General features: G+C 48.4%; 2 protein-coding genes across 2 annotated transcripts in view; one reads left to right on the forward strand and one right to left on the reverse strand.

Moving 5' to 3' along the window:
• The window catches only part of LOC109879391 (phosphatidylinositol 3,4,5-trisphosphate 5-phosphatase 2A-like), an 89,038-nt gene extending 73,143 nt beyond the window's left edge, over window positions 1-15,895 (forward strand). Inside the window, 3 exon segments of the mRNA XM_031791168.1 lie at window positions 730-863; window positions 960-1,155; window positions 15,294-15,895. Of these exon segments, the coding sequence (XP_031647028.1) occupies window positions 730-863; window positions 960-1,050 (225 nt within the window). The 3' untranslated portion in view covers window positions 1,051-1,155; window positions 15,294-15,895.
• Window positions 15,896-16,432: 537 nt separating this feature from the next.
• On the reverse strand, window positions 16,433-20,804 carry LOC109879393 (paired mesoderm homeobox protein 2A). Its single transcript, XM_020471576.2, has 3 exons — window positions 20,112-20,804; window positions 18,319-18,506; window positions 16,433-18,036 (listed from the first exon to the last, which is right to left on the reverse strand). The coding sequence occupies exons 1-3, from the start codon at window positions 20,332-20,334 to the stop codon at window positions 17,551-17,553; spliced, it is 897 nt and encodes a 298-aa protein (XP_020327165.1). The 5' UTR covers window positions 20,335-20,804; the 3' UTR covers window positions 16,433-17,550.
• Between the last annotated feature and the right edge of the window lie 7,118 nt (window positions 20,805-27,922).

Consider the following 27,922-nt stretch of genomic DNA (forward strand, 5'->3'; position numbering starts at 1 on the left):
GGTGGGTGGATGTGTGTGTGTTTTTGTGTGTGTGTGGGTGGATGTGTGTGTGGGTGGATGGGTGTGTATGGGTGTGTGGGTGGATGGGTGTGTGGGTGGGTGGGTGGGTGGATGGGTGTGTATGGGTGTGTGTGGGTGGATGTGTGTGTATGGGTGTGTGTGTGGGTGGATGTGTGTGTGTGTATGGGTGTGTGTGTGTGTGTGTGTGTGTGTGTGTGTGTGTGTGTGTGTGTAGGTGTGTGGGTGGATTGGTGTGTATGGGTGTGTGTGGGTGGATGTGTGTGTGGGTGGATGTGTGTGTGTGTGGGTGGATGTGTGGGTGGGTGGATGTGTGTATGGGTGTGTGTGTGTGGGTGGATGTGTGTGTGGGTGTGTGTGTGTGGATGTGTGTGGGTGGATGTGTGTATGGGTGTGTGGGTGGATGTGTGTGGGGTGGATGTTTGTATGTGTGTGTGTGTGTGGGTGGATGTGTGTGTGGGTGTGTGTGTGTTGGTGGATGTGTGTATGGGTGTGTGTGTGTGGGTGGATGTGTGTGTGGGTGGATGTGGGTGGACTATGAATAAAACATAAAGAGAAGTGCTCATGTTGGTCATAGGTTGTTATTTTGGTGTGTGTGTGTGTGTGTGTGTGTGTGTGTGTGTGTGTGTGTGTGTGTGTGTGTGTGTGTGTGTGTGTGTGTGTGTGTGTGTGTGTGTGTGTGTGTGTGTGCGTGCGCGCGTGTGTGTGTAGGCGCTGTGGGGAAGCAGTAGCTCGTCTCTGTCTGTGGGGGAGTCGTCTGTGGGAGAGTGGCTACAGAGTCTGGGCCTGGAGCGCTATGAGGAGGGGCTGCTACACAACGGCTGGGACGACCTGGAGTTCCTCAGGTACACGCTCCCTCTTCCAATCAGATCATATGTCCCTAATAAAACATCAAACATGTCACTTCATGAATCTTACCCAATCATGTTCTTCCTTCTCAGTGACATCACAGAGGAGGACTTGGAGGAGGCGGGCGTTCTAGATCCCTCCCACAAAAGGATTCTGCTGGAGAGCCTGAGACAGCAGAAGTGAGCTGAACTGCTCTGAACCGGTCTGAACCGATCCATACTGGGCCATGCTGGCCCAAACCCAGCTGAACCTAGCTGAGACGTGCTAATCCATGCCAGACTGTGCCTTGTGAGAGAAATTGCACTCCCTCCATTATACTTTTTGTTGACAAACTGATTTATCAAACGTCCTTTTTAAAATAGTTTATGTATTGTGCTGTGTGTACGTTTCTATGTTATTATAACTGCAGCTGCCAGCTTTATTTAAACAGGACAAACATTTCAGTCCTTTGTTAAGCATCACATGGTCCTCTTCCCCGACCCTCCTAACAGACCCCTGTCCAACACCCCCCACCCTCCTAACAGACCCCTGTCCAACACCCCCCACCCTCCTAACAGACCCCTGTCCAACACCCCCCACCCTCCTAACAGACCCCTGTCCAACACCCCCCACCCCCCTAACAGACCCCTGTCCAACACCCCCGACCCCCCTAACAGACCCCTGTCCAACCCCCCCGACCCTCCTAACAGACCCCTGTCCAACACCCCCCACCCCCCTAACAGACCCCTGTCCAACACCCCCGACCCTCTTAACAGACCCCTGTCCAACACCCCCGACCCTCCTAACAGACCCCTGTCCAACACCCCCCACCCTCCTAACAGACCCCTGTCCAACACCCCCCACCCTCCTAACAGACCCCTGTCTAACACCCCCCACCCCCCTAACAGACCCCTGTCCAACACCCCCGACCCTCCTAACAGACCCCTGTCCAACACCCCCCACCCTCCTAACAGACCCCTGTCCAACACCCCCGACCCTCCTAACAGACCCCTGTCCAACATCCCCCACCCCCCTAACAGACCCCTGTCCAACACCCCCCACCCTCCTAACAGACCCCTGTCCAACACCCCCCCACCCCCCTAACAGACCCTTGTCCACACCCCCGACCCCCCTAACAGACCCCTGTCCAACACCCCCCACCCCCCTAACAGACCCCTGTCTAACACCCCCACCCTCCTAACAGACCCCTGTCCAACACCCCCCACCCTCCTAACAGACCCCTGTCTAACAACCCCCACCCTCCTAACAGACCCCTGTCCAACACCCCCCACCCTCCTAACAGACCCCTGTCCAACACCACCCACCCTCCTAACAGACCCCTGTCTAACACCCCCCCCACCCTCCTAACAGACCCCTGTCCAACACCCCCCACCCTCCTAACAGACCCCTGTCCAACACCCCCCACCCTCCTAACAGACCCCTGTCCAAAACCCCCCACCCTCCTAACAGACCCTTGTCCAACACCCCCCACCCTCCTAACAGACCCCTGTCCAACACCCCCCACCCTCCTAACAGACCCCTTTCCAACACCCCCCACCCTCCTAACAGACCCCTGTCCAACACCCCCCACCCTCCTAACAGACCCCTGTCCAACACCCCCCACCCCCCTAACAGACCCCTGTCCAACACCCCCCACCCCCCTAACAGACCCCTGTCCAACACCCCCGACCCCCCTAACAGACCCCTGTCCAACACCCCCGACCCCCTAACAGACCCCTGTCCAACACCTCCCACCCCCCTAACAGACCCCTGTCCAACACCCCCGACCCCCCGAACAGACCCCTGTCCAACACCCCCCACCCTCCTAACAGACCCCTGTCCAAAACCCCCCACCCTCCTAACAGACCCTTGTCCAACACCCCCCACCCTCCTAACAGACCCCTGTCCAACACCCCCCACCCTCCTAACAGACCCCTGTCCAACACCCCCCACCCTCCTAACAGACCCCTGTCCAACACCCCCCACCCTCCTAACAGACCCCTGTCCAACACCCCCCACCCCCCTAACAGACCCCTGTCCAACACCCCCCACCCCCCTAACAGACCCCTGTCCAACACCCCGACCCCCCTAACAGACCCCTGTCCAACACCCCCGACCCCCCTAACAGACCCCTGTCCAACACCTCCCACCCCCCTAACAGACCCCTGTCCAACACCCCCGACCCCCCGAACAGACCCCTGTCCAACACCCCCGACCCCCCTAACAGACCCCTGTCCAACACCACCCACCCTCCTAACAGACCCCTGTCCAACACCCCCCACCCTCCTAACAGACCCCTGTCCAACACCCCCCACCCCCCTAACAGACCCCTGTCCAACACCCCCGACCCCCCTAACAGACCCCTGTCCAACCCCCCCGACCCTCCTAACAGACCCCTGTCCAACACCCCCCACCCCCCTAACAGACCCCTGTCCAACACCCCCGACCCTCTTAACAGACCCCTGTCCAACACCCCCGACCCTCCTAACAGACCCCTGTCCAACACCCCCCACCCTCCTAACAGACCCCTGTCCAACACCCCCCACCCTCCTAACAGACCCCTGTCTAACACCCCCCACCCCCCTAACAGACCCCTGTCCAACACCCCCGACCCTCCTAACAGACCCCTGTCCAACACCCCCCACCCTCCTAACAGACCCCTGTCCAACACCCCCGACCCTCCTAACAGACCCCTGTCCAACATCCCCCACCCCCCTAACAGACCCCTGTCCAACACCCCCCACCCTCCTAACAGACCCCTGTCCAACACCCCCCCACCCCCCTAACAGACCCTTGTCCACACCCCCGACCCCCCTAACAGACCCCTGTCCAACACCCCCCACCCCCCTAACAGACCCCTGTCTAACACCCCCACCCTCCTAACAGACCCCTGTCCAACACCCCCCACCCTCCTAACAGACCCCTGTCTAACAACCCCCACCCTCCTAACAGACCCCTGTCCAACACCCCCCACCCTCCTAACAGACCCCTGTCCAACACCACCCACCCTCCTAACAGACCCCTGTCTAACACCCCCCCACCCTCCTAACAGACCCCTGTCCAACACCCCCCACCCTCCTAACAGACCCCTGTCCAACACCCCCCACCCTCCTAACAGACCCCTGTCCAAAACCCCCCACCCTCCTAACAGACCCTTGTCCAACACCCCCCACCCTCCTAACAGACCCCTGTCCAACACCCCCCACCCTCCTAACAGACCCCTTTCCAACACCCCCCCACCCTCCTAACAGACCCCCTGTCCAACACCCCCCACCCTCCTAACAGACCCCTGTCCAACACCCCCCACCCCCCTAACAGACCCCTGTCCAACACCCCCCACCCCCCTAACAGACCCCTGTCCAACACCCCCGACCCCCCTAACAGACCCCTGTCCAACACCCCCGACCCCCCTAACAGACCCCTGTCCAACACCTCCCACCCCCCTAACAGACCCCTGTCCAACACCCCCGACCCCCCGAACAGACCCCTGTCCAACACCCCCCACCCTCCTAACAGACCCCTGTCCAACACCCCCCACCCCCCTAACAGACCCCTGTCCAACACCCCCCACCCCCCTAACAGACCCCTGTCCAACACCCCCGACCCCCCTAACAGACCCCTGTCCAACACCCCCGACCCCCCTAACAGACCCCTGTCCAACACCTCCCACCCCCCTAACAGACCCCTGTCCAACACCCCCGACCCCCGAACAGACCCCTGTCCAACACCCCCGACCCCCCTAACAGACCCCTGTCCAACACCACCCACCCTCCTAACAGACCCCTGTCCAACACCCCCCACCCTCCTAACAGACCCCTGTCCAACACCCCCCACCCCCCTAACAGACCCCTGTCCAACACCCCCGACCCCCCCCTAACAGACCCCTGTCCAACCCCCCCGACCCTCCTAACAGACCCCTGTCCAACACCCCCCACCCCCCTAACAGACCCCTGTCCAACACCCCCGACCCTCTTAACAGACCCCTGTCCAACACCCCCGACCCTCCTAACAGACCCCTGTCCAACACCCCCCACCCTCCTAACAGACCCCTGTCCAACACCCCCCACCCTCCTAACAGACCCCTGTCTAACACCCCCCACCCCCCTAACAGACCCCTGTCCAACACCCCCCGACCCTCCTAACAGACCCCTGTCCAACACCCCCCCACCCTCCTAACAGACCCCTGTCCAACACCCCCGACCCTCCTAACAGACCCCTGTCCAACATCCCCCACCCCCCTAACAGACCCCTGTCCAACACCCCCCACCCTCCTAACAGACCCCTGTCCAACACCCCCCCACCCCCCTAACAGACCCTTGTCCACACCCCCGACCCCCCTAACAGACCCCTGTCCAACACCCCCCACCCCCCTAACAGACCCCTGTCTAACACCCCCACCCTCCTAACAGACCCCTGTCCAACACCCCCCACCCTCCTAACAGACCCCTGTCTAACAACCCCCACCCTCCTAACAGACCCCTGTCCAACACCCCCCACCCTCCTAACAGACCCCTGTCCAACACCACCCACCCTCCTAACAGACCCCTGTCTAACACCCCCCCACCCTCCTAACAGACCCCTGTCCAACACCCCCCACCCTCCTAACAGACCCCTGTCCAACACCCCCCACCCTCCTAACAGACCCCTGTCCAAAACCCCCCACCCTCCTAACAGACCCTTGTCCAACACCCCCCACCCTCCTAACAGACCCCTGTCCAACACCCCCCACCCTCCTAACAGACCCCTTTCCAACACCCCCCACCCTCCTAACAGACCCCTGTCCAACACCCCCCACCCTCCTAACAGACCCCTGTCCAACACCCCCCACCCCCCTAACAGACCCCTGTCCAACACCCCCCACCCCCCTAACAGACCCCTGTCCAACACCCCGACCCCCCTAACAGACCCCTGTCCAACACCCCCGACCCCCCTAACAGACCCCTGTCCAACACCTCCCACCCCCCTAACAGACCCCTGTCCAACACCCCCCGACCCCCCGAACAGACCCCTGTCCAACACCCCCGACCCCCCTAACAGACCCCTGTCCAACACCACCCACCCTCCTAACAGACCCCTGTCCAACACCCCCCACCCTCCTAACAGACCCCTGTCTAACAACCTCCACCCTCCTAACAGACCCCTGTCTAACACCACCCACCCTCCTAACAGACCCCTGTCCAACACCCCCCACCCTCCTAACAGACCCCTGTCTAACAACCTCCACCCTCCTAACAGACCCCTGTCTAACACCCCACCACCCTCCTAACAGACCCCTGTCCAACACCCCCCACCCTCCTAACAGACCCCTGTCCAAAACCCCCCACCCTCCTAACAGACCCCTGTCCAACACCCCCCACCCTCCTAACAGACCCTTGTCCAACACCCCCCACCCTCCTAACAGACCCCTGTCCAACACCCCCCACCCTCCTAACAGACCCCTGTCTAACACCCCCCCACCCTCCTAACAGACCCCTTTCCAACACCCCCCACCCTCCTAACAGACCCCTGTCTAACAACCCCCCACCCACCTATCAGACCCCTATCCCACCCCCCTAACAGACCCCTATCCCAGCACTCCGCGCCCCCCTAACAGACCCCTATCCCAACACTCCACGCCCCACTAACAGACCCCTATCCCAACACTCCACGCCCCCCTAACAGACCCCTATCCCAACACTCCACGCCACCCCTAACAGACCCCTTTCCCAACACTCCACGCCCCCCTAACAGACCCCTACCCCAACACTCCACGCCCCCCTAACAGACCCCTATCCCAACACTCCACGCCCCCCTAACAGACCCCTACCCCAACACTCCACGCCCCCCTAACCGACCCCTACCCCAACACTCCACGCCCCCCTAACAAATCAAATCAAATGTATTTATATAGCCCTTCATACATCAGCTGATATCTCAAAGTGCTGTACAGAAACCCAGCCTAAAACCCCAAACAGCAAGCAATGCAGGTGTAGAAGCACGGTGGCTAGGAAAAACTCCCTAGAAAGGCCAAAACCTAGGAAGAAACCTAGAGAGGAACCAGGCTATGTGGGGTGGCCAGTCCTCTTCTGGCTGTGCCGGGTGGAGATTATAACAGAACATGGCCAAGATGTTCAAATGTTCATAAATGACCAGCATGGTCGTATAATAATAAGGCAGAACAGTTGAAACTGGAGCAGCAGCACAGTCAGATGGACTGGGGACAGCAAGGAGTCATCATGTCAGGTAGTCCTGGGGCATGGTCCTAGGGCTCAGGTCCTCCGAGAGAGAGAAGGAGAGAATTAGAGAACGCACACTTAGATTCACATAGGACACCGAATAGGACAGGAGAAGTACTCCAGATATAACAAACTGACCCTAGCCCCCTGACACATAAACTAACAGACCCCTATCCCAACACTCCACGCCCCTCCCCTCGCCCTCAGAAACCATTTGGCTCCTGGGATGGAGAAGACATTCAGTGGCATCATCAGGCTACACACCCTGTGAGAACTGAGTTGATCATTATTGTTGTTATTCAGGAATAGGATTATCAGCATGATTATGTGTTCAGTGGTTCAGTGGTTCAGTGGTTCAGTGGGTCAGTGGTTCAGTGGTTCAGTGGTTCAGTGGTTCAGTGGTTTTTAACACGTTTTATGTTTGATTATTTTTGTATTTGTATTTGTTATTTTATTTTTTAATAACTTTTTTTTTCAGCTTTAATTTTGCAGATCGATTTTTAGCTTTCATCAATGTAGCGTAGTGTGCACGTTTTATGTTTCAGAGATGAAGGGAAGAAACCACACCGGCACTAAGGTCTTCCTCTATCAGTGTGCCTGAACCTCTTCTCAACACATAATGTTTTGTTGAGCTGTGCTGGTGTCCAAGGCCCCCTTCCTTCAGTAGCACAAACTACCCTACCCATCATGCAGTTGTCCATGTACTAATTAGTGTCTTATTGATGCTGAGCTGGAGGGAAGTCCAGCCTACACACAGTGGGTCCCCAGGATGGATCCTGACTGAGACACACTGGCAGACACCACAGGCTGCTGGTTGTTCACGTCACCACATGGTGGTGCTGTTGTCCTGGCAACCTCAGTAGGAACACAGGATAAAAACTGAAGACACACCAAGTCATATAAAGGACTGTTTTTGACATTATACTTTAACGTTCATGATTATGTTTTATGTAAATGTATATGATGACGTTCTTTGACTGTTGTAAAAAATAGGAACGAGTGGAAACAGGAGATACGTGATAGAATTGAGTGTTTATCTAATGATGTCACAAGTTGTTTAATCTTTAGCATAAAGTAGCCCCTCCCACTCCATCTCCTCTATCCCCTCTCTCCCATTCCTTCTCCTCGACACCCCCTCTCCCATTCCATCTCCTCTATCCCCTCTCTCCCATTCCTTCTCCTCGACACCCCCTCTCCCATTCCATCTCCTCTATCCCCTCTGTCCCATTTCTTCTCCTCGACACCCCCTCTCCCATTCCTTCTCCTCGACACCCCCTCTCCCATTCCATCTCCTCTATCCCCTCTGTCCCATTTCTTCTCCTCGACACCCCCTCTCCCATTCCTTCTCCTCGACACCCCCTCTCCCATTTCTTCTCCTCGACACCCCCTCTCCCATTCCTTATCCTCTATCCCCTCTGTCCCATTTCTTCCCATCTACCCCCTCTCCCATTCCATCTCCTCTATCCCCTCTGTCCCATTTCTTCTCCTCGACACCCCCTCTCCCATTCCATCTCCTCTATCCCCTCTCTCCCATTCCTTCTCCTCGACACCCCCTCTCCCATTCCTTATCCTCTATCCCCTCTCTCTCATTTCTTCTCCTCGACACCCCCTCTCCCATTCCATCTCCTCTATCCCCTCTGTCCCATTTCTTCTCCTCGACACCCCCTCTCCCATTCCTTCTCCTCGACACCCCCTCTCCCATTTCTTCTCCTCGACACCCCCTCTCCCATTCCTTATCCTCTATCCCCTCTGTCCCATTTCTTCCCATCTACCCCCTCTCCCATTCCATCTCCTCTATCCCCTCTGTCCCATTTCTTCTCCTCGACACCCCCTCTCCCATTCCATCTCCTCTATCCCCTCTCTCCCATTCCTTCTCCTCGACACCCCCTCTCCCATTCCTTATCCTCTATCCCCTCTGTCCCATTTCTTCCCATCTACCCCCTCTCCCATTCCTTCTCCTCTATTCCCTCTCTCCCATTCCTTCTCCTCTATTCCCTCTCTCCCATTCCTTCTCCTCTATTCCCTCTCTCCCATTCCTTGTCCTCTATTCCCTCTCTCCCATTCCTTCTCCTCTATTCCCTCTCTCCCATTCCTTCTCCTCTATTCCCTCTCTCCCATTCCTTGTCCTCTATTCCCTCTCTCCCATTCCTTCTCCTCTATTCCCTCTCTCCCATTCCTTGTCCTCTATTCCCTCTCTCCCATTCCTTCTCCTCTATTCCCTCTCTCTCATTCTCCAGTGCCTTATCCTCAGGGTTGGGGAGTTTACGGTAACGGTAACTGTAATCCGTTACAAACGAAAATATTGTAATCAGATTACAGATACTTTTGAAAAACTAGAAGATTACTTCCAGGGTTACTTTTAAATTCAGAACGGATGTTTCCGAAAAAAAAATATTGACACTGTTTTCTCAATGACATTCAAATCAGCATTGAAGAAGGCGCAAATGTATTAAGTTTGTTCCACCTGAGCGAGTCTGACCACAACTCAGAGACCACTATGGTGACACATTAAATGTGTTTGATGGATCGCGGGAAAAGAGCAGGAAAGGGCTTTTGTAGGTTACAGTTCAAGCCATGTCTTCCAATGGTGTGACTGTTGTCAGCATCCAAAGATGATCCAACTTGAATAAACGCTTGGAGGTAAAGGAAGACAGCAGTGGTGTAGTCTACGGCGATACGGATATCACTAATTACTGATATCTACATAGCGCATTGATGTGAATCACACTGCTGTTCTCTCATTTAGATATTTGTGCCTTACGGATTGTGGTTGTTGTGGATGGATGTTCACAAATCTAAATGTGGTTTTGAACCCAATAATGGTTGAATTCAAGAAGTTGCATAGTGCGGATCCCAGCATATGGAATAACAGCTGTATAGTGCGGATCCCAGCATATGGAATAACTGCTGCACAGTGCGGATCCCAGCATATGGAATAACAGCTGCACAGTGCGGATCCCAGCATATGGAATAACAGCTGCACAGTGCAGATCCCAGCATATGGAATAACAGCTGCACAGTGCGGATCCCAGCCTACGGAATAACAGCTGTATAGTGCGGATCCCAGCCTATGGAATAACAGCTGCATAGTGCGGATCCCAGCCTATGGAATAACAGCTGCACAGTGCGGATCCCAGCCTACGGAATAACAGCTGCATAGTGCGGATCCCAGCCTATGGAATAACAGCTGCACAGTGCAGATCCCAGCATATGGAATAACAGCTGCACAGTGCGGATCCCAGCCTACGGAATAACAGCTGTATAGTGCGGATCCCAGCCTATGGAATAACAGCTGCATAGTGCGGATCCCAGCCTATGGAATAACAGCTGCACAGTGCGGATCCCAGCATATGGAATAAACGTGGTGCTTTTGTTGCACAATATAATTCAAGTTGATAAAAATAAATCCATAGGCCTACTGGACACATGCTCAAACTCCTTCACTTTTGATAGACTTAAAGGGTCAGTCTGTAGATGGTACATCCATTTTTTGACTTATAAATTATATATACCTGTATATATCCATTGATTGTTGAAGAATATAACTTATAAATGCCTCATGAGCTTAGTTCAACAGCCACACTCCATCAGAACCCAAAATAGAAGCTTGTTTTTCTCCAATGTTTGTAAACATTGTAAATGTAATCAAACAAGGTATAGCCTCATAACATACTGTAGTTAAAACTATAATTTTGATATCGGTCAGTCCTTACATCCGTAGCTCTGTCTATTAATCTGAGAGTGGTTACATTTCTCCAGGCCCATCCCTCCGCTTTTTACCAAAACAGAGGCGGGGTGCCCATTTTGTTATTGTTTCATCTGTGGAGTTGCCCTTTCAACAGCTGCATATTATCAAGATATCAAAGTGTCACCAACTAAAAGGTAAACAATAGACATATAGCAAATGCAGCATATGACATTCATTTTTCACATGTAAATAGCCCTTCTCAGTAGTGCTCAAAGCAGGCCATTCCATGAGCGCAGCATTTATTTATAAATTAGAATCAATAAGCCCAGTCAGTCCTCAACGACAAAATCATAAACAACACAGTAGGGCTGGCTAATAAGTCCTTCGTTTTGGGGTTATACTCAGATAAAACTGTTTGGCTGATCTATACTTCTGTATTTCCAAATCCTATTCTTGAAGGTCAAGGGGTATATCATTTATTGTAATGACTGGAATTCTGATAGACTTTGGTTTTTAATGTAAAGATATAATTTAATCGTATTATTATATGTAGTAGAAAGCGATGGGTTAGAAGAAGCCTACATAACCAACCCATAAAGTCAAATATAACATCCATTTATGGCCACCTATGTAAACTTTAACAGTGATTTATCCTGCAATGTCGTTCAATTGGTAACATACATTTGTGTCTTCTTCTTATGCCTCTTAAGGGGAAAGTCATCTAAAATAAATTGAATGTAATCAAATTACATTACTGAGTTTGGGTAATCCAAAAGTTATATTTCTGATTACAATTTTGGACAGGTAACTAGTTTAGAAAGTAACCTACCCAACCCTGCTTATCCTACCCCCCCCCCCCCCCTCTCCCATTCCATCTCCTATACCCTAGTCCCATTCCCTAGAGCCTGTCTCTCCTCTACTCTCCTCTCCCATTCCATCTCCTATACCCTAGTCCCATTCCCTAGGGCCTGTCTCTCCTCTACTCTCCTCTCCCATTCCATCTCCTATACCCTAGTCCCATTCCCTATGGCCTGTCTCTCCTCTACCCCCCCTCTCCCATTCCATCTCCTATACCCTAGTCCCATTCCATCTCCTATATCCTAGTCCCATTCCCTAGGGCCTTATCCTACCCCCCCTCTCCCATTCCATCTCCCATACCCTAGTCCCATTCCATCTCCTATACCCTAGTCCCATTCTATCTCCTATATCCTAGTCCCATTCCCTATGGCCTGTCTCTCCTCTACCCCCCCTCTCCCATTCCATCTCCTATACCCTAGTCCCATTCCATCTCCTATACCCTAGTCCCATTCCCTAGGGCCTTATCCTACCCCCCCTCTCCCATTCCATCTCCTATACCCTAGTCCCATTCCCTAGGGCCTTATCCTACCCCCCCCCTCTCCCATTCCATCTCCTATACCCTAGTCCCATTCCCTAGGGCCTTATCCTACCCCCCCTCTCCCATTCCATCTCCTATACCCTAGTCCCATTCCCTAGGGCCTTACCCTACCCCCCCTCTCCCATTCCATCTCCTATACCCTAGTCCCATTCCCTAGGGCCTTAGTCATACCCTAGTCCCATTCCCTAGGGCCTGCCTCTCCTCTACTCCCCTCTCCCATTCCATCTCCTATACCCTAGTCCCATTCCCTAGGGCCTTATCCTACCCCCCTCTCCCATTCCATCTCCTATACCCTAGTCCCATTCCCTAGGGCCTTATCCTACCCCCCCCTCTCCCATTCCATCTCCTATACCCTAGTCCCATTCCATCTCCTATACCCTAGTCCCATTCCCTAGGGCCTTATCCTACCCCCCCCTCTCCCATTCCATCTCCTATACCCTAGTCCCATTCCCTAGGGCCTTATCCTACCCCCCCTCTCCCATTCCATCTCCTATACCCTAGTCCCATTCCATAGGGCCTTATCCTACCCCCCCCTCTCCCATTCCATCTCCTATACCCTAGTCCCATTCCCTAGGGCCTTATCCTACCCCCCCCCCCTCTCCCATTCCATCTCCTATACCCTAGTCCCATTCCATCTCCTATACCCTAGTTCCATTCCCTAGGGCCATATCCTACCCCCCCCTCTCCCATTCCATCTCCTATACCCTAGTCCCATTCCCTAGGGCCTTATCCTACAGTGCCTTCTATACCCCCCTCCCATTTTATTTTATTTTACCAGGAAAAGCCTATTGAGACACAGAGTCTCTTTTTCAAGGGAGACCTGGCCAAGAAGGCATTAACAATCAATACATTACAGAATTAAAACATACAACAATACAATACAACAACGTGATCCAGCCTAAGAAAAAGCATTTACACTCCTCTGTAACAGAGTCTCCCATCAATATTTCAAATCAATTCCGTGGCACTAACATCAATAGTGGAAAAGGTACCCAATTGTCATACTTGAGTAAATGTAAAGATACCTTAATAGAAAATGGCTCCAGCAGTCTAAAGTGGCGCAGCGGTCTAAGGCACTGCATCTCAGTAAAGGCGTCACTACAGACCCTGGTTTGATTCCAGGCTGTATCACATCCGGACGTGATTGGGAGTCCCATAATGCGTCACACAATTGGCCCAGTGTGGTCTGGATTAGGGTTTGGCCGGGGAAGGCCCAGTGTGGTCTGGATTAGGGTTTGGCAGGGGAAGGCCCAGTGTGGTCTGGATTAGGGTTTGGCCGGGGAAGCCCCAGTGTCGTCTGGATTAGGGTTTGGCCAGGGAAGGCCCAGTGTGGTCTGGATTAGGGTTTGGCTGGGGAAGGCCCAGTGTGGTCTAGATTAGGGTTTGTCAGGGGAAGGCCCAGTGTGGTCTGGATTAGGGTTTGGCCAGGGAAGGCCCAGTGTGGTCTGGATTAGGGTTTGGCAGGGGAAGGCCCAGTGTGGTCTAGATTAGGGTTTGTCAGGGGAAGGCCCAGTGTGGTCTAGATTAGGGTTTGTCAGGGGAAGGCCCAGTGTGGTCTGGATTAGGGTTTGGCAGGGGAAGGCACAGTGTGCTCTGGATTAGGGTTTGGCCGGGGAAGGCCCAGTGTCGTCTGGATTAGGGTTTGGCCGGGGAAGGCCGTCATTGTAAATAAGAATTTGTTCTTAACTGACTTGCCTAGTTAAATGAAGGTTAAAGAAAAAGAAAATGGTAAAAGTGAAAGTCACGCAGTAAAATACTATTTGAGTAAAAGCATTTGCTTTTAAATGCTTTCTCCTATATCCCTTCCCATTCCCTAGTGCCTTATCCTACAGTACTTTCTCCTATATCCCTTCCCATTCCCTAGGGCATTATCCTACAGTACTTTCTCCTATATCCCTTCCCATTCCCTAGTGCCTTATCCTACAGTACTTTCTCCTATATCCCTTCCCATTCCCTAGGGCATTATCCTACAGTACTTTCTCCTATATCCCTTCCCATTCCCTAGGGCATTATCCTACAGTACTTTCTCCTATATCCCTTCCCATTCCCTAGGGCATTATCCTACAGTACTTTCTCCTATATCCCTTCCCATTCCCTAGGGCATTATCCTACAGTACTTTCTATTATACCCATTCCCTAGGGCATTATCCTACAGTACTTACTCCTATATCCCTTCCCATTCCCTAGGGCATTATCCTACAGTACTTTCTCCTATACCCCTTTCCACTCCCTAGGGCATTATTTTACAGTGCTTTCTCCTATACCCCTTCCCTAGCGCCTTATCCTACAGTGCTTCCTCCCCTTCCCATTCCCTAGCGCATTATCCTACAGTGCTTTCTCCCCTTCCCATTCCGTAGCGCATTATCCTACAGTGCTTTCTCCCATTCCCTAGCGCATTATCCTACAGTGCTTTCTCCCATTCCCATTCCCTAGGGCATTATCCTACAGTACTTTCTCCTATACCCCATTCCCTAGGGCATTATCCTACAGTGCTTTCTCCTATACCCATTCCCTAGGGCATTATCCTACAGTGCTTTCTCCTATACCCATTCCCTAGCGCATTATCCTACAGTGCTTTCTCCTATACCCCTTCCGATTCCCTAGCGCATTATCCTACAGTGCTTTCTCCTATACTCCTTCCCATTCCCTAGGGCATTATCCTACAGTGCTTTCTCCTATACTCTATACAATCTGAAAAGATTGTCAGTGTTTCGAGCTCCAGTCTTTTTGTGGATGTAACCGTGTAACCATTGATTTCTTGTTAAGCTAATATTTAACCCGTCAATGCTGTTTTTCTCTTGGCAGTATAACTGACCACATTTGAAGGTTTTATGTGTTTCTGAGGGAAAAACCTACGAGAGAACAAGGAAGAACAATAAGACTCAAATAGACAGGAAGGAGAAATTGCCTTTATTTTTTACCATAACACACATCATACACTATCATACAGCATGTTATTAAAATAGGACTAAACTAACTGAAGTTCTCAATGGTGATGTAATAATGACTTGTCAATAGTGATGTAATAATGACTTGTCAATAGTGATGTAATAATGACTTGTCAATAGTGATGTAATAATGACTTGTCAATGGTGATGTAATAATGACTTGTCAATGGTGATGACATCTTGTTCTGTCTCTCCTCCAGCTGACTATGAGGACTGGTTTCACCATCACTGACTTCTGAAGCTTCGGTTTTGACACTGGGATAGGGTATATTTTACACTTTCCCTCATTGGTGCTGAGAATAGCTGGCCACTGTGACTCCCTTTTCTGTGTGTGTGAGAGAGAGTGAGACCAAGGGAGAGATTATTTGAAAAGAAGAGGAAGAAATGTGCGTGCAGGAAAGAGTGAAATGATCCCTTAGCATCTCAGAGCCAAGGACACACACAACCACATCTCGTTAGTTTCAGCAATGCTTTTAGATTTATTTGACAGAATATTACAGTAGTGCTATAACCCTTCACACAACCTCTATAACCCTTCACACAGTTGCTATAAGCCTTCCCTTTGCCCTTATGTAGACAGGATGGGCAGTGAGCTGAGACATGCTCTGTAATGAACAACACCTCAAAGCAATGTGGAAAAAACACTAGACTAGGACTCATATTTATATTATTATTTACAAATCATGTTCAATTACAACATTTTGATATCTGTCTATTTCAAAAGACACTGCTTTTGGTCACGAAAACGTGTTTATTGTTATTCCATTATTTTCTCATCAATAAATAACTGTTCTCCAGTATAGCTGTCATGAGTGCCGTCTCTTTAGTAACATAGGGAGAGAGAGGGAGACGGGGAGAGGGAGAGAGAGGGAGACGGGGAGAGGGAGAGAGAGGGACACGGGGAGAGGGAGAGAGAGGGACACGGGGAGAGGGAGAGAGAGGGACACGGGGAGAGGGAGAGAGAGGGACACGGGGAGAGGGAGAGAGAGGGAGAGAGAGGGACACGGGGAGAGGGAGAGAGAGGGACACGGGGAGAGGGAGAGAGAGGGACACGGGGAGAGGGAGAGAGAGGGACACGGGGAGAGGGAGAGAGAGGGAGAGAGAGGGACACGGGGAGAGGGAGAGAGAGGGACACGGGGAGAGGGAGAGAGAGGGAGACGGGGAGAGGGAGAGAGAGGGAGACGGGGAGAGGGAGAGAGAGGGACACGGGGAGAGGGAGAGAGAGGGACACGGGGAGAGGGAGAGAGAGGGAGAGAGAGGGAGACGGGGAGAGGGAGAGAGAGGGACACGGGGAGAGGGAGAGAGAGGGACACGGGGAGAGGGAGAGAGAGGGAGACGGGGAGAGGGAGAGAGAGGGACACGGGGAGAGGGAGAGAGAGGGACACGGGGAGAGGGAGAGAGAGGGACACGGGGAGAGGGAGAGAGAGGGACACGGGGAGCAGTGTCACAGACCATTAGAGTGTTTTATGCAATAATAAAGACCAACCACTGGTCCACTAGTGTTCAAGCTCAGGTCAGAGGAAATACAACAATGCTGACCTGAATCTCAAAACATCTTCAACCTCTGCCCCCACCTTCCCCCAGTCAGCCAGCCAGCCAGCCAGTCAGTCAGGGAGGGAGCGTCGGTATGTGAAGGGTAAAGGAATACGTATATGTGAGATGTTTGAGCTGGTCGTCCAGGGAAACGGGGATCGGGGTGGCGGGGGGGTTGTCTGACAGTAGGAGTTGTGTCGGGGTACATTGGCGTGGGGTGTAGTGAGGATGTGAGTGGGGGTCTGGTCTGGCCTTCAGGGGGATAATTGGATTTGTGGGTCCCCTCTCCAGTACAGAGGGATTTGGGGGTCCCCTCTCTCTGCCAGGGATATAAAGGAAGTTGTGCTTGCTGGTAACAGTTTGGGTTTTGTCCCCTGAGTCTCCCCAGGGAGACTGACTGTTTACCTTCACCCTGCCATGTTCACATACTAATCAGGGGGTACAGGGGCTAGGAGCTACTGTTACTAAGTGCACCACAATGTCTGCTAAGGCCTTTCGTACTGTGTATAGTGTGTGTGTTGGGAAGTATGTGTAGCTTTGTTGGAGTGAGAACATACAGAACAACTGACACACACACATACACACACATACATAAACACACACACACACTCCCCGTACGAGATGCATGTTACACACACTTCAACACAAACACTCACACATTCACAAACTACAACTGCCACATGGAGTGTTCGGGTGGTAATAAATGAAAGGGGGTAGTCCCGCTCCGAGGGGCAGTAGATAGAGGGGGAAGGACAATATAGATATACAGTAGTTATACTAGAGATCTCTGCTCCTTGTCTCTAGTACAGGTTAGTCTGTATAGATATACAGTAGTTATACTAGAGATCTCTGCTCCTTGTCTCTAGTACAGGTTAGTCTGTATAGATATACAGTAGTTATACTAGAGATCTCTGCTCCTTGTCTCTAGTACAGGTTAGTCTTGAGAGCATTGGGTTTCCGGTGGAAGGAGGAGAGCACGCCAGCGAAAGGCCCTGTCATACTGTCTGCCGGCTGCCACGCCTTCAGCAGCTCTGGAGCCTGGGCTGCGGGTTGGGCCATTCCTGGGTGGGCGGGGCCTAGGCTGGGCCAGCCAGGGGGTTTGAGCCCCTGCAGAACGGGGGAGCTGGAGGTGTTAGCGTAGCCACTGTTAGCAGGGGCGGGGCTGGGGCTGAGGCTGGCGGGGCTACCCATGTTCCCATTGGCTGAACCGGGCAGCGAGGCGGTGCTGTCAGGGGTGGGACTGCAGGTGGACTCTTTTGATTCGTCGTCATCCGAGGAAGATCTGGTCTCGCCCTTTTTACCCCCGGTACAGCCATTGTTCCCTCCTGGGCCCCCGGTCCCGTTACCAGATTTAGAGTTGGCCGCACGCTCCACCTTACGGAACTTAGCCCGCCGGTTCTGGAACCATACCTGATGCAGACAGACGATATAGTTTAGTCTCATTGAAAATTATAAACATACAACCAGAGGAAAACGGCAAAAAAAAAGAACTACACATAAAAAGACATACTATCTCTAGAATACAACTCACATGAAGGATGCATAGATTACAATTTGGTAGACTGCTATACTTTTGACAGTAATTGGTCGCATCTCTAAGAAAAATACATGATGGTGTAGACGCATACATTTATTCTATTGTGAATTCATTCTATTGTGAATTCGTGTTTTTCATCAGACCACTGGACTCACCTGTACCCGCGCCTCAGTAAGGTCGATCTTGAGTGCAAGCTCCTCGCGCGTGTAGATGTCGGGATAGTGGGTCTCTGCGAACACGCGCTCCAGCTCCTTCAGCTGTGAGCTCGTGAAGGTGGTCCTTATGCGCCGCTGTTTCCGCTTCTCGTTCAAACCAGAAGGGTCCGAGAAGAACTTATATGGAACTGCGGAGTCAACCAATCACAATAAAAACCAATTCATTATTTGAATTAAGTATGGTATCAGAACAAAATGGATATGTTGTAAATCCTAAACTCTGTTTTATTTTAGGCGTTTTTCGATAGACTATGTTATGGAGTTGATTTTGTCTGATCTGGTAGGTTATAGGCTATAGCTTGACGATTTTTTCCCCTGGAGAATAAACGTTTTCAATGTACTTGATCAATCCAACTAAGGGTATTTAACCTACAAGTAGGATAGGTGAATATCGTGGTTCCCATATTGATATAATGTATTATTCTGAATTCGTTTTATTGATGTTTCTCTTTTGCTTTAGTATATGGCAATGATAGGGAAATAGTCTAAAAGTTAAAAAAAATCTGATTATATTTATGCAATTACCTAGTTGTAATTATACCATGAACTAACCTAAATCATTTGTAATTTGATCAAATTTGCCTAAGCTAAACATGGAATAACAGAATGTGATAGGCTATCAACAAGGGCATCACATAAAATGTTGTGATAGACTTACCACCAACCAGTTTCATTCAAATTGATTTTAAAAGTATTCAAATGAATAGTTGAATACATTTCATTCGAGACAGATATTCCAGAGCGCGAGCGAGAACGCATAACGCACGTGACGTTCTGTCAGTGTGCCTTCATTGGAGCTGCAATTAAAGCATTTAAAAATATATATATTAGCTCATCCAAAAAGTGTGTGGTAATTCGCTTGGTCTGGATATAAGCTGTGAAATAATCACGTTTTAGGAGCAGCAGCAGGTGTACGCTTTTCGAATAAGGTGGCATAGCCTGCACTATTCAACCATTTGTTGACAAAAAAGGACGTTTTTATTAGTTGTAGGACTATTAGCAGTCGCAAAACAACTTTTAATGCTGTTAATTTACGTTTTGGTTTATTATAATTATTGAATTGTTATTATAAGACAGTAGTTGACATATTATTATTGCTACTAAGTTGGCTATTGTTTGTTTGTTTCGGTTTGGGTTTTTTGGACACGTGAAAACGAGATGGTGCATCTCAAGAGATTTCATCCTGCAAAATGTTTAATAAATCAATATATTTGCATGTTCAACCATAATGACATAAATCATAAAAATGGATATGTATGGCAATGTAGCAAAAAACAAACATTTGAATTGCCCAGTCGAATCATGACAACATAACGAAATATACAAATATGGATAAAATACATTTCATTGAATAAACAAATTACAAATTTGATTAGTTGATAATACAGATATATTTGTCCTCTAACGAATTTTACACTGATTGAATTACCCCATGCCAACGAACATAAAACGAGAGGTTAGATTTGAGCGACCCTCAAAATTAAGAGGTATGAATATTTATCATTTCGATTGATTTGGTTTTCAGTAATCAAATCAAATGTCTTACCTTCTTCGATTAGCCTAGTTGGTATAATCACATTTTTAAAAAAATACATTTTACGCACGTATTTAAAATAAAAACCCGACGCTTTAAGTATAGTCAACAATAGCAGACATTTGCAGCAGGAGATGAAACACTGTAGTGTTTCATCTGCATGCCTGATTTCCCGCCCATGCCCTCTGCGCGCTCTTACCTGTGGAATAGGGTGTGGGCTGGTGCTCGCGCAGGGACCCCAGTGTGCAGTTCGCGGTGCTGAGGGGCGCGCAGCCCGGGTTGGCACCGAACCCGGTCCGGATCGGGTTGTACTGGAACGAGCTGGCCTGGCTGCAGGAGCTGAAGTCCGCGTAGGCCGATGCCTCCATGGCCGCCATGCACGAGTCATATGAGTTCAGGTAGGAGTAATCCATTTTATACATGGAGACGCGAGAACGACAACTCTGGGAGAGCGCTTGATGAAATGTACTTCTCACGATTCGAGAGGAATTAAAACGTTGAAGCTGGAAAAACACCACAGAATGAGTTCAGTTTTTCTAATTTCTCCAAGGACCAGGTTAAGATCCCCGAGTTAGCAGCCCCTCTCTCCAATTTGGTTTTCTTGTTTTCAGTCTTTGACTATATATTTATTTCTTCATGTGGTTCTCTCTTCCTTGACAGCAATATTCCTGAAATCTCTTTCTTTCTTTTCTCTCTGTGTCAGTAGCTTCCTCTTCCATCCACATCAGCTTCTCTCTCGATCCCTGCCTGACCACCTCGCTTTGCGCTCCGTATGACAGCGCACCGGCCAGCTCGCGCAGTGTTTATAATAAACTTGGCAGTCCGCGAGACAATAGCGAGGCGGTGGTCTCTTTCCATGACAATGTCTCGAGAGTCTATTGGGGGGCATCGCGCACGGCCAGCCCCCTCCCACTACTCATGCATTACTAATGCGCGCGAAGTTAACCCCCTCAGCCAGACGTCTTTATGCAAGAAAAACTCCTGATATGATTCTGATTTCTGGAATTAAATATTTTATTTGATGTTGTTGGAGATGTCGCCTTTCTCTCAGTGTAAGAGTGATAGCCTATGTATGGGGCTTGTGTGTCACCTCAGAGTGTCTGACTATAGAACCAAACTAAACGCGTTTCAATCTGTGGCTCCCATGGAAAGATTTCATAAACGCATTGACTCCCCATAAATTGGTTTAAAGTTATTGTTCAGTGGCATCCAACGTGATATGAAACACACTGGCACGCGCCTCTTGGGTCATAAGCGTATAATGCCAACGGTGGTTATAGCACAATGTCAGCGTCTCATCACAATCCGGGCTGAAATGGAAGTGAGCACTAAATCGATTAAACTTTATTAAATACATTAATTATCAGATGCATACATAACCTCGATTATCCTCTCTGCTATCTCTAGGTCTGTAATTCAACAGTTTGTGAAATTAAGAGGTTTTTCGTTAGAGGAAAATAGCCTATATATATCATACAAACCCTTGGAGCTTGTGTTGCTAAATTAACCGTTTTACACGCGTGCGAAATTGATAATGGGTGTGTGGCCACTGGCCCTGTGTGTGTGTGTTTGTGTGTGTGTGTGTGTAATAATATAATACGGTTTTATATGTAAAAGAGCGGCTCTCGATAGACACAGAGGGCTCTTCTCGTATTATCACCGCTTGACCAGTGGCCTGTCTAATGCCATTACAACACACCGCCCTGCCATGTTTACATCCCATTGAATCGCATCTTGTTGTGTCAGGACTGGGGTTTCTCCGCGCACAATAAGTCTCCAACAACATCAATAACGTCGGTACATTTCTAGAAAATGTATGTTGTCTGAACGCATGGCACACGGTGGAGCCAGCCAGGGCGCGCGGTCAAGCCCCGTTCCCATGCAGGGAGTTGTCTTGCGTTAGAAGGACGGGGAGCATCGGGAGAGAATGATCGTTCATATTTATCAACGATATCAATTATACATTATAAATTGCGTGGTTTTAATGCTGATTGGCTGAAAGCCGTGGTATATCAGACCGTATTCCACCCGTATGACAAAACATTTATTTTAACTGCTCTAATTATATTGGTAACCAGTAGCAATAAGGCACCTCGGGGGTTTGTGATATATGGTCAATATACCACGGCTAAGGGCTGTGTCTGCGTCCTGCATAAGAACAGCCCTTAGCCGTGGTATAATGGACAAATACCACACACCCTTAGGCCTTAATGCTTAATTATAAAACAACAACAACGCAATCTTGTAGGCCTATAAAATAATATACAATACAATAAATATCTGGCTATATTATAATAATAACATGGAGTCACAATAGTCATCAGTTCATTTTCGTTTCTGTCTCTGCTTTTCAAATCTTAAAGGGGAATGGAAACACTTTAGGAAGTGAATCCAATATGGCGATTTACAGTTACAGTTAGCTGGAGTTCTAGATCCTAGTATTTCCATTCCCCTTTAATCATGGTCCTTTTCATGGACTCGTGAACTCATGTTTAATCTCTTGTATGTTTAATCTCACCGTTGTCTCCATGAATATGTATATTATGCATGTCGATAGACCTAAAGGCCTATGGGCACACGGTGACTTGTTTTGTGTTGTACATGGGACTGGTTTTGTTGCTGTGTTTTGATTTCTTGCTCGGGTGGTTATTGTAAACCTACAGGCTCATAAATAAATACAAATATTCCTACATTTCAATCAATTGTATACCTATAGGCTAATAGCTTACTCACTTTTCCTTCAACATATATCCATATCCTCTCAATACTGGTGTTGTTACGTTAAGCTGCTCTAAAGGCTACCACTAACTTTCCATTAAACAAATATTGTCAACTTCAATGTAATATAACAAGTTGTTGTTTCAACACTGTATGCCACCTCGTGCTGTTTCAGCTTAATCAGTTTACTCCAGTTAATCAACTATATAAACGAATTATCGAAACAAAATGTCCGATACATATTTCCACATATGCCTAACTGGTGTGTGATTGTGATATTTTCTGAAGCATAATTTCGGTTTGATCTGTATTCTATGTGTCTGTCATTTTGCAGGTATTTTGGGTGCCCAGGTTCCAATGATTCGATTTGCTCTCCTATTCCACGAGCTCAACAAAGGGTTTTGCTGCCCTTGGGGCGAGCCGGACCCAGAATCATAACCGGGCCCATGTACTTGCCCCCCCTCTCCTCTTTTCCACCACCGACCTGGCACCACTAGTCATAGAACTGTCGCATGCTCTGACTCTAACCCGGTTAGACACGGGCCGCCTCGAGCGGGGCGTCACGGTGCATTTAGGTAATTCGGGATTGAATGGCTGGTGCGCGGACGGTACCCCATCGTGCCACCGTCCCTCATCCATCACCTTGTAAATCATATGCACGCACTAGCTCTATCCCCAAAATGTATACGATGCACTCACGTTACAGGCCTAATGCCTTCACAGAGGAAAGGAAAGAGGCCTATACAGAAATACAAAACGTGTTAAAGCGACACACACTTCCATCTGACTTTTTACAACAACAAGTGCATGGCAGCCGCCCGTCCACACTATAGTGTTCTACCTACTGTTTCATGGGCCGTTTCAGCACCGTGTCTGGCTCAATAAAATGCTCTAAATGAAGGTTAAAATAAAGCAGGTGAATGTGACAGACCACTGGCCGTTCGGATCTCAACTGCGTCCCCCTCAGGCCTCCTGATTGCGCTAGACTTGGATGGAGCTGGTGAAATAACCTCTCCAATTCATGCGATGGATGCAAGGATTGCAGTCCATGAAATAAAAATGATGGTTTTAAACTTATTTACATTTATTGGCAACACTCTTAGAAAAAAAGGTTATGGATAGTGGCAAAAAGGCTTCATATATGGCACTTTTTTATTTTTTATTTTACCTTTATTTAACTAGGCAAGTCAGTTAAGAAAAAAATCTTATTTTCAATGACGGCCTAGGAACAGTGGGTTAACTGCCTGTTCAGGGGGAGAACGACAGATGTGTACCTTGTCAGCTCGGGGATTTGAACTTGCAACCTTCCGGTTACTAGTCCAACGCTCTAACCACTAGGCTACCCTGCACCCCTAAAGGTTCTATATAGAACCGAAATTGGTTCCATAAAAACACCTATATTAAAGCCAAGGGTTCTATATGGAACAAATTTTGGTTCAATGAAATTTAACCCCTTGGTTCTGATCAAAGAACCCTACACTTTAAGGGTGCCATATATGAAGCAAGCATAGAACCTTTTTTTTAAAGAGTATAGCCTACTTCATTCAATTTGATAAAACATAGACAATTTTACAGGTTCATTTACAGCCCATTCTTCATAACTTATAGATCTATCCTTCAACAATCATATAATCATTATAAATGACCATTATAGACAGCTCTAAATAGCCTACACCAAACGGTATCCTGACAGATGTAGGCCTATACACTTCAATTCAAACAGAGGTCATATAAATATAACCATAATTGCATGTATATTCTAGACTACATGCACTGACTAAAAGTAGCCAACGAATTTTCCTTCAACAATTGTCTTGGAATATGGGATATGTGCAATGCATCAGTGGGTTATACTTATAATACTTACAATGGCTTACATTCGATACCAACTCTGCAATAAAAATATTAATTATTGACCTTATAGTTAATTGGAGCAGGCTTAGTTCTTCTGCTTGTGTTTTTCCATTGTGCTGAAAATGGGTTTGGTAGCCTCAGCGTTTCAGCACCAAATCCCTTGACAACAGCCATGCACATGATCTTTCTGTATAACCTGAAATTCCTGATATTGAAGTAAAATGCTCTTGGTTATTTATCATTTTAATGGTGTCCATATAAGAGTGAAGCCAAATAAATACAACAATCACACAATGAACAATACTCTATTCTAATATATTATATTCATAATATATTATATTCATAATATATTAGATAGGTATTCTATTATTTGTGAGTTGATGACACTAAATTACAAATGTACCAATTGGCTATTTGGCCGTTAATTTGCCTGGTAATTAATGAAAAAAAGGAAATGTCTAGGTCTATATCAAATAGCTATCGAAATAATTAATTAGGGCCTATCGCCTGTAATAAGTATGGCTTCAACAACAGAACTGAAAATAGCCATATTGGTTAGGCTACCATGACTCCATGATAGACCAGATAGAACACATTACAGCTTTATCACGAGGTTCTAATCACCCTCTTTGGGACTGATCAGGATTCTGCTCTTGTGATGGATCGGTTAGACTCTCTTTTGATTGACACCCCTGCGCGTTCCATACCACCACCGCATGCCCCGGGACAGATACCGTCTCGGCCCCCCGCACGGCCTTTCTCTGAACCCGGTACATATCCATCCCATCCTTTACTGATCCCTAATTCTCCCCTCTCTCCATCTCTCCATCCATCTCCCTTCTCCCCATCTATCCATCACAGCGGCACCAGTATCCCCCAGTCTCATCAATCTTCCCTCTACCCTCTCACCCACCCGCTTCATTAGCCCAATCTGCATTCACCGGCTATCGGTCTTACCGCCCCGTCCACCGTACCCGCCAGGAGACAACCCCCGCTCTAATCGGAGGACTATCGGAAACGATTACCATCAGAGGGATGGGGAAAGCGAAACCAAAACTAACGGGAGTTAAATTAGCCTGTAGGAGACATGCCCCATTTTCGTTCAGATAAGAAATGTTTGATTGCGAGTCAAAAATACAGATTTATTAGTTTACATGGGACTACCAAATATGAATAATCTAGCCTACAAGACCCATGTGCTTCAGCATTGAATCTAGGCCTATGAGGAGTTAAGACACATTTGGGAGTAGGAATGTGGCAATTTGGGGAAAGCATTAGAATATTCCCTGACTCTGATCCCTCTCCCTGTCACTCCAGGGTCGTGAAGAACCTCTTGTGGCTATTGTTGCCGCCTCTGTTGACTCAGACGTCATGAATGCGAAAGGCCACCGTTACAGTTTCCGTTAAATCGCCCATGAATTTAAAAGTCCAAATTTAAACCTCGTGCGCCCACTCAGGCCCCCTGCTCGAGGGTATTAGCCCGGATTAACGGGTCCTGAGACAAACACGCCGCAAGGCCGCTTTGGCTCTTTGAAGGGATTAAGTTTTAACGTTTAAACTCTCGAGTGAAGGTCGCTGTTCTTTTGCGCCGCAATGGAAAACAAGCGACGGACATTTAACTTTGGAAACAGTTTTAACTTTAACAGCAAACTCACCTTTGAACCCGAGAGACTGGACCACCACACAATAGACGGCCCACAGGACCCTGACTACTGTTGCGAGGAGCAGTTCAGCAATGTCACCAATAATGGAACTTTTTAGGGAGTTTAAAAGCAGACATCAGCTGTAGCCTAAACTATATATACTGTATAGCCTAATGGTTTAGGCCTATGCAGGACCTATGGACTTTTTGTCCATTGCCATCTGTCAATTTGGAGTCATTAATTTACTGACAGAAATGTCCTTTCATAGGCTATATACACAATAAGGAGATTGGATTAATTCAAATTCAGTAATGAAAACTTTAGTCTTTAAAATGTAGGCTAAAGGCTCATAGTCATTCATGTTGAAGCACGAGCTCACCCACTTGGCAGCTAACATGCCTTTCATTTATTATTATTATTATTATTATTTAACCTTTACTTAACTAGGTAAGTCAGTTAAGAACAAATGATTATTTACAATGAAGGCCTACCTGGGCCAAACCCGGACGACGCTGGGCCAATTGTGCACCTCCCTATGGGACTCCCAATCACGACCTGGATGTGATGCAGCCTTTACTCAGAGGGACAAATGATGTAAAGCAATGCATCACACTGTAAAACCAAGTGTTTAGGATCTGAACACATGGGATTTAAATGAAAACTAGTCGTAGTGTTTAGATTGTCAAAACCAGAACATGTCTATTCACTGTTTAAACACATGAACATGTTTATTCAGCATAAGGTGTTTAGGTTTTAAACACAACACTGGGAGGGTTGTTTTAACACTGTAGGTTGAAAAAAATACTTCCATATTTCCCAGCATGGCTTTCGAGTGAATGAGAGAGATACCCACCCATGACTGTGTTTGTTAGTGACAGAGACATGTTTGTTGCATTCAATAATTTATTTTCTTGAAGCGTTCTGAAAGTGACTGTATTTCAATTAAAAGTAAACCCGTTATAACCACATATTACACATGTCACAAAGCCTTTAGTTATGGCCTAGTTATCCTCAACATTGTCATCTGAAAATCCTGGCTCATGGGCCACATCAGACCTGCATGTCACAATATGCTGGTTTGTGAAGTGATTAGTAATTCCCATCGGAATCCAATCAGATGGATGATATCCAAGAATTAAAATATTTTATCACCCACAACCCGCGCTCAGAATGATTGCTATAGGAGGAGGTGTCTTCTATGTCCAGAACCGACTTCACCATTCATTTTCTGTATTTTCTGTTCACTCAAACATTGTTTTAAGCTTTCTTTAACTATTGAAAGTTTCATCTGATTTTGGGATTGGATATCGATTCGCTCTCCTTAAATATTTGTCACCTGATCTATTCGTTTCAGTCTTTTGATTGTTTAATCAAACTTGTTGCAGCCAGCTGCTGATATCAGGGCATAACAACTACAATCTGTGTCCTGAAGTAGCCTGGTGTGCATATGCACCCAGCTATATCTGGTCCCAAGCTTGTTTTCCCCGCTTTTCCATGACCTAGCTGGCTAACTGAACTATGCTAGTTTTGAAGTTGAGGGTGCAGTATTTATGAAGTTTGGCAATGGGGAAGAAAACTCCTTTGCTAGTTATACAATCATGTAACTAAGGAATTCACTGGAAAGAAACTTGAAAATTATTTATTGTTTTGTTCAAAAGTCATGACTGGTTTGAGCTGTTGTAAGACAACAGTGGCAAAAGATATCATAGCGGATACAACTTCAGTTTTGAGATCCACCGGCGTCATTGGCATAGGGTTAGCTGGACATTTCTGACTGGTCTTAGAACTGTGATAA

Source organism: Oncorhynchus kisutch, linkage group LG15, assembly GCF_002021735.2.
Source record: "Oncorhynchus kisutch isolate 150728-3 linkage group LG15, Okis_V2, whole genome shotgun sequence".
NCBI classification, from domain to species: Eukaryota; Metazoa; Chordata; class Actinopteri; order Salmoniformes; family Salmonidae; genus Oncorhynchus; species Oncorhynchus kisutch.